The following is a 7,500-nucleotide window of genomic DNA, read 5'->3' as shown; positions in this document are numbered from 1 at the left end:
CCGCGTACTGCAGGACGTTTGGAAATGACACGCAGGATGTTTTTGAGATGGATTTTTTTTTTGTGTCAGCGTGGAGAGGGCTTTGAATTTGATGCATCATAGATGATGCATCCGGCGCGATAGGGTTAAAGGTGGTTTTGCGGGTGAAATAATAAAAACAAATTCACCACTTTCTTGATGGTAAGACACATTTAAGACTGTTAACCATTGTATTTGATGTTGAATAGTATCTCAAAACAGAATAAAATCCAAAAACACATAATTTTTCTGTGTCCACTAAACACTCAATGATGTCATGCTGGATGCATTCTGTATTAGGACTAGTGTGTCCTTCCGTGAGTGTGCACCCAGCCACGAGCATCCTTCATGATGAAAGCGCGTCCCTCATCAATATATAGGCTATGTGTCCTTAGAGATGTGCATACTTCATAATGAATGCTTATTATGAATGTTTATTATGGATGTTTATTGTTGCTGCAGCCATGGGCTAGTGGTTAGGAAGTTGGTCTTTCAATCTGAGGGTTGTAGGTCTGAATCCCACCTGACCTCTCCCTGCATGGCTGAAGTGACCTTGGCCAAGGCACCTAACACCACATTGCTCCTGGGACTGTAACCAATACCCTGTAAAATAATAACTGTAAGTCACTTTGGATGGCATAATTAATGTACTGCCTTCATTGTGAGTGAATATTCTTTATCATAAGTGTATATTCTTCTCAATCCTTAAAAAGTAATTGTTGGACATGAGTTTTTGTTCTGTTAAATTCAGTTATGGTCCTTCTTAAGCGAAAAACAGTTCTGTTAAGAACAGGTGTTTAAATGTATTATTATCAATTATAAAAAAGAAACACATTAAGCATTTCTGTGTGAAAGACCGTTGTAGTGAAAACATCACATATTTGGGAGAAAATCCTATTTACACAATCCAACTTCCTCTTCTTTGATGCGACAGAACAATAACAATCATCTTGTCAGCTATTGTTTTTCTTTACTCCACATTAAGGTAACATTCTCAAGAGAGAAAAAAACACACACAAACAACTCAACTCCTTCAGAACCCAAACAGTCTTTGTTTTCATTCACTTACATCATGTTGTTTAATTTCTCCACAGACCACATTGAACACACTCGTACATTTGTGCATCTGTTTAATCCCAATACAAAACAGGGGTGCATTTCTGGAAAGCGTAGTCGCTAACTATGTTAGCTACTTTGTTGGTTACAATGCAATTTCCCATTGGCAACTACCGAAGTTGTTTAGGCAAAGGACGCGCTCAACTTCTTGGAAAAACTAAGTCAACAACTACCGAAGTTGCTAACTGCTAACAACTACGCCTTTCAGAAATGCACCCCAGAGATCTTTGATTGACATCAGATATTGTAGATTTGTGTTTCCAATGCTGCATACAGCATATTTCAACATTCATGTACCTGTACAGTCAGAGATTCTTTAAGTATATCTCTCTACTCTCTCTGGTACAGTACACATGTGCTCTTTCACCAAGACCCTGTTTACACGTATGAGGATATTTTTTTTTATAAATGCACCTGTTTGAATCTGTTGTTTACTTGTAAACAGAGTTCTAGCTCCATAAAATGAATATCTTGTAGCCCCTTAATGCACGCCGTACCTCCTGTGGCATGCTGTAATAGACATTGAATGTTAACTACTATAGTACTACACTACTATGACAGTGCACGGGGCCTTTAGAAATACATTACGACTTGGTCATTGCCATTCTGGTAACAGCTAATTTATAATGCCGTGTATTAAGGGGTTAAACTCGAGTTTTCTAAAATGTACATTTTATTTACATGCTATGTAAATAGGATCAAACTATCTAAAAAGGTTTTCAAAAATATCAATTTTTACAAAATATCCACATACGTGTAATCAAGGTCCTGTAAGTTGTCAAAGAATATGCCATATCCATGTCTTTGAACACAGCTGCCAATGTTTTTGAACTGACATACAGTATTATAAAAGATATCATGCTGAATTTTACCTGTAGTCTCTACACCAGGTGTCAACAGGGTGGAAACATCCTCCTCAACAGGGTGGACATTCTTTCAGGCCATTTTCAAGGAAAAAAATAAACATCTTCCAATTAGATTTTTCTGTCACGTTAACAGGGTGTATTTTTCTAGTACAATAAATTAATACAAGTTGCATTCGTTTTTTATGACGTTATTATCTGTGTTCTCTACACCAGGTGTCAACAAGGTGGAAACATCACCCCCACCCGGAGATTCTTTCAGGCCTTTTTCAAGTCCTCTTTCAAGAAAGAAAAAAAAACATCCTCCATTGAGATTTGTCTGTCACATTAACAGGGTGTATTTTTTCTAGTACAATAAATAAATAAAAGTAGCATTCCTTTTCATGACGCCAAGTCCAGAAGCCTTTCCACACAAATATGGTGTGAATTCCTCAGGGTCATTGGTTGCTCTTCAGAAAGTTCCCATGTTGTCCAATGGAGTGTTGAAGTCACTGCTGTCACCTGAAAATGTGTGAATTCTGCGCTCTTAGGATGTTCATTCTAATGTTATCTTACTGTGTGTGTGTGTGTGTGTGTGTGTGTGTGTGTGTGTGTGTGTGTGTGTGTGTGTGTGTGTGTGTGTGTGTGTGTGTGTGTGTATGTGTGTGTGTGTGTGTGGGTGTGTGTGACATCAATAAGGTAGTCAGAAAGTTTAGATATTGATACCCCCGTTTAGCAAGATTCAATCCACGCCAAGGGAGTGTGTCACTACTGTGTCACTAGTACCGTAAACAATGCTCCATAGTCCAAAGACATGCTATTGTAAAGATCACTCTGGAAGTCTACCTCAATGGCATACAGCGTTGCCAGATGTACGATAATTATTGTATTTGTACCATAATTTTGTCCATTTTGTCTTCTGTATGATAAAAAAAATGATGTACGATAATTTCAGAGCTGTCATTCAGTTCATTTAGATGCCTTGAAACAACAATTCGGGTCTTGTACGATAATTTCCTCCCAAAAACTATAATTTTGAGGTTTTGGTACGATAATTCAGCATTTTCCATCTGGCAACACTGATGTCATGTGATAATCCTTGCTCGAGCTTGGTCCCATTTCGCCCATTGTGACACACCATATACAGTAACTTACCACAGCACACAGTCCAAACAACAGACTTGCAGCAATTGCCTGTGCCAGTCACAAGGTGGATGCCTGCAGGGCCGCTGGGCCCAGGACAAAACCATCTCAAGAGGCCCCCACCTCAATACCTACAATGTAATGCCATCCCAATTCTGGGGCCCTCCATTATCTAGGCCTGGGACAACTGACCCCTTTGCCCCTTTTTCATTGACTATTACAGCGTGCCACCGGCGGTACGCGACGGGCCGGCGTGCATTAAGGGGCTATGGAGTTCACATGCCAATCTTTATCCTTGTGTGCATCACATCCAAGCAGAAGCAATCCTTTCTTCATCATTGGTCCCTGCAATGGAGTGGCAATCGCAAAGTTTGTTGGTGTGCTCTGAGTGCCACACCAACGAGCTGGACTCTTTTATGTAGCTGTCCACAGAGCACCAGAGCCCCAGTTTGGTAGTTCGGTATCATCGACTTTCAAATCTCTTCGACACTTGGTCTGACCAAGAGCAAAACAACGAACGTTTCCCAAAACAAGGCATGGTTGACCCGCCTCCCTAGGTTTGCTTACTGGTTGACTGGTGTCCGACAAAGTGGGTGGAGTTCCTGATTTTTCAGGAGAGATCAGAAACAATATTTACATTGCTCTTGGCCTGACTAGAGGCAACGTCTAAGACGTTGCGTCACTAGGAGGGTGTGGCCTGGCTACCAGTTTGGTACCCCAGGAGGCTGGGGTTCGAGTCCCGGTGGGGCAACTCTACTCCACTGCAGTTCCCAAGGAAACTCTATGCAGTGCAGGGCAGGCCATGTAGTCCGAGAGAGTAGAGAGAGGTTCCATTGGCCCATTGTTTCTGGGTTCTACAATTGCAAGGGGGAGGTGGGGGGAATCCCCCTTTTGGCAGACCTTGGCAGACCTAGGCAGACCTAAGGACTGTTCTATTCAATGCTAAGAAGTATTATGACACGCCCCCTTTAGGCAGACCGGAACCTGGTCATGTTAGGTGCCCATAGCAGCCTATTACGTTGGCATATCTCTGTATACTTAAAGAATCTCTGATGTAGTCATGGCAGCATTACTCTCTACTGAGATCCGAACCTTGTTGAGTGTGCATGTTTTAAAAAAGGAGTTATCCCAGAGACACTGGAGAAGGTAGAGAGGAATCAAGCTCACACTTTTCCGGGATCCACTTGACGTTCGTTGAATGCCCCTTTAGGAGAACAGCGGAGGATGAGAAGAAATGTTCCCTTATCGCTGTAGCTGGCGGTAGTGCACGTCTTACACAAGCTGCCACCAAACACAAAAGAAAGAGAAGAAGAGGGGGGAAACAGCGCCCCCATTAGGAGACCGAAGTTGAGTAAACTCCATTCCACTCCAGTGTTCGGAGTTTGGAGTTTCCACTCCAAACTCCATTGCTTTGGCTAGGCGGGGTTTGATTTAGCTTACTCCACTAGACGATGTTTGTCCTTTACGGTCAGTCTTGGGATCTCCCTATTTGATCAAAACAATCCCAGCCAATTTTATAGTCACAATCATAGTTAATTTCTGCTCTACATGGAAGTCCATATCATAATCCAGTCCATGCGATGTGCGAATCCTTGAAAAGGGAATTAATCTGTCGTTTCTGGTCCCTCCAATTTTACCAAAAGACTGCAAAGAGTGACAATGCTTTCACAGCATTATTCCCTTCTGGTAAGTCCAGGCCAATGCGATCCAGTCGTGTGCGAGTTTAACATCCTTTCAGAAAGCCTACGTGCGTCAATGCCGCCAATAGTGTCAGATTATTCTTCCCCTTTTCTTGCTCTATAGGCGATCATATCCGTCTTCATTTCAAAGCGACAAACGTATCACATCAAAAAGGGAAGCAATCCTTTAAGATCAGTCAAAGGACCTTATAGTTGACCAAAACAATGTCAGTACTGCCCATGGTGTGATGTCATCGCTCCCCACGACCAGGAAGTCCATGTGTCACGTCTCCTCTCCCTCGCTCACCTCCGGAACAGTACTCAGCTCCTGTATCACCACCTACAGTAGAATAAAATAAAATAGAATAGGATATGATAGGATAGGATAGGATATGATAGGATAGGATAGGATAGGAATGAATAGAATAGAACAGAATAGAATGCATTTTATTGTCACTATTTACTATGTACAGTTATACTTCACACATCCCTGATGAGATTGAAAGCACTCATTTCAGTACAGACATTAACCCTAACCATGTGATCACACCCGCGGCGTTGAACGCGTGGAAAGCGCCGGAAGTAATTGACTTTGTATGGGAGAGCAGGTGGCAGAAGCGTTAAAAGCGTCAAAAGCGCTTCTAGAGCCGAGGGTGTCAAAAGCTGAACTTCATCTAAAAATATGTAATGAGCTCGGCGCAAGCAGGCGTCATCCAATGGAATGTTCAAATTTTTCTACACACGAGCTTTGGTTGTCGTGATCCTTGGTCGAACACTTCAGGTTTAATCGTTTGCCGCGTTCAACGCCCCTGACCTGTGCTTTCCAGGCAGGAGTCAGCAGCGTTGTAGCTCTTTCAGCCTATAAAAACTAAATATCTCAGACTCCAATGCACATAAAAACATCAAATCAGTTAAATTTAAAAGCAAGTATCCTCATCTCGCATTAGAATGTGTTCATTCAGCTCTAACTTACCCACATTTTTAATTTAATAAAACACAAGGGGGATATTTACATAACAGAGAAAAGAGAAACACAACACACACCTGCGAAGGAAGGTGGGGGCGCATTGGCAATGGCATATCCGCCATTGGCACCACCATCGGAACCACAGGCATTGGCATGGGCATTGGAACTGGAATCGGCATGGGCATTTGTATGGGCATTTGAATGGGCATCGGCACAGACATGGGGGGCACAGCTACGCTAAGAGTCACAGGTACACCCATGCCGCCCATAGTAGTGGCGGCGGCATTGGGTACACCGGTAGTGTGCGTCACCACTAAGCTGTTATGGCTCTTGGGTGGTAGTAACTCATTGACCAACATAGGAGACATGTTACCAACAGTACCACGACCAGCAACACTGCCCCCTGGTGGAGCTGTTGTGGAAGTGCCAGTGTTAGTCCTTGATGTTGTTGTTGTTGTTGTTGTTGTTGTGGTTGCCGCGGTGGCTGATGTCAGGGTGCCCTGCAGCATGTGCCTGCGATACTGCACGAGACTGCACGTCTTGAGCACGATGGCCACCACGTTCTTTCCCACCAGCACCCCTGAGACGCGCGAGTCCCTGAACAGGAACACGTTGCCTCCGCGTATCAGCAGCGTCACCACGTTGACCGTGGCCAAGCTGAGGATGGGGTAGAGCAGCATCTTGTGTGGCGTGATGTTAACCCCTTGCATGCTGATCTCGCTGAGCGAGACGCACGGCAAGACCAGCAGCAGGATGTAGCAGTAGAAGAACGTCACCCCTTCCACCCAGACCGGGAGACCCCCCCGGAGTCTCTGCGGCTCCCACAGGTTCGCCTGGACGTCCAGGACGTCTAAGAGATCCACGGCGACCCAGAAGAGGCGCCCGCGGACCTCCTCGCGCTTTCGGGCCGGGCGCACGTACTCCATGTGGTCCACGGCCGCCAGGGCGACGTAGAGGCACGGCAAGCAGACGGACAGCAGGAGCGTCAGAGCTTTGCGACCCAACGCGTCCGTTAGAAAGATGCTAGTCCAACTGCTGCTGCTACCACTACTACCAGAACCAGAGCCGTTGTTATTGTAGTCCCATACTCCAGAGGTAAGGCTGGGCCCCGACCCGATGGTCGACGCCGACCGGGCCTTATAGTTCTGGTACACAAAGTACACCTTGATCTCCAGCACGAAGACGTAGACGAACCACAGCACCATGGCATAACCCCGTTTGGCGGTCCGCACCTCGGCGCCGACCCACACGGCGACGTAGCGCAGCACGATGAGGAAGCAGAGGTCCCCGACCAGAACCACGATGCAGACGCCGATCTTGCGGGGGCCCTGGTTCTGTTCGACCAGGTAGGCGTCAAGTAGAGCCATGCTGCAGACAATGAGGGCCGTGGACAGGCAGACGTGCGGCCGGTTCACTGGGGAATGTGGAGGCATGGTCAAGTCCAGGGAGGGGGGTAGGGGAATAAATCCAGTGTTTATGGGTGGGTCAGAAAGAAGATCTTTACGCCTTAAGTGGATGGTAGTGTCTATAAGTTCATACGATGAGTGCCGTGGACAGGCAGACGTGCAGCCGGTTCACTGGATTATAGGTGGAGGAATGTGAGGTCCAGGGACGGGAGGTTGGGGAATAAGTCTAGAATAAATCCAGTGGATGGAGATGTCAGAAAGTTATGGGTGGAGAAGGTTAGACGATCAGTGCTGTGGACAGGTACTCATGCAGATGGTACTCTGGGGAA

At 45.4% G+C, this 7,500-nt stretch overlaps 1 protein-coding gene across 1 annotated transcript; it reads right to left on the bottom strand.

Moving 5' to 3' along the window:
- Positions 1-5,081: 5,081 nt before the first annotated feature.
- Positions 5,082-7,203, bottom strand: LOC134445965 (transmembrane protein 121-like). Its single transcript, XM_063195145.1, has 3 exons — positions 6,891-7,203; positions 5,843-6,815; positions 5,082-5,138 (listed from the first exon to the last, which is right to left on the bottom strand). The coding sequence occupies exons 1-3, from the start codon at positions 7,196-7,198 to the stop codon at positions 5,082-5,084; spliced, it is 1,338 nt and encodes a 445-aa protein (XP_063051215.1). The 5' UTR covers positions 7,199-7,203.
- Positions 7,204-7,500: the final 297 nt, after the last annotated feature.

Source organism: Engraulis encrasicolus, chromosome 1 (genome assembly GCF_034702125.1).
Source record: "Engraulis encrasicolus isolate BLACKSEA-1 chromosome 1, IST_EnEncr_1.0, whole genome shotgun sequence".
Taxonomy (NCBI): Eukaryota; Metazoa; Chordata; class Actinopteri; order Clupeiformes; family Engraulidae; genus Engraulis; species Engraulis encrasicolus.
Note: the sequence above shows the minus strand (reverse complement) of the source record. Positions and strands in the feature narration are given on the sequence as shown.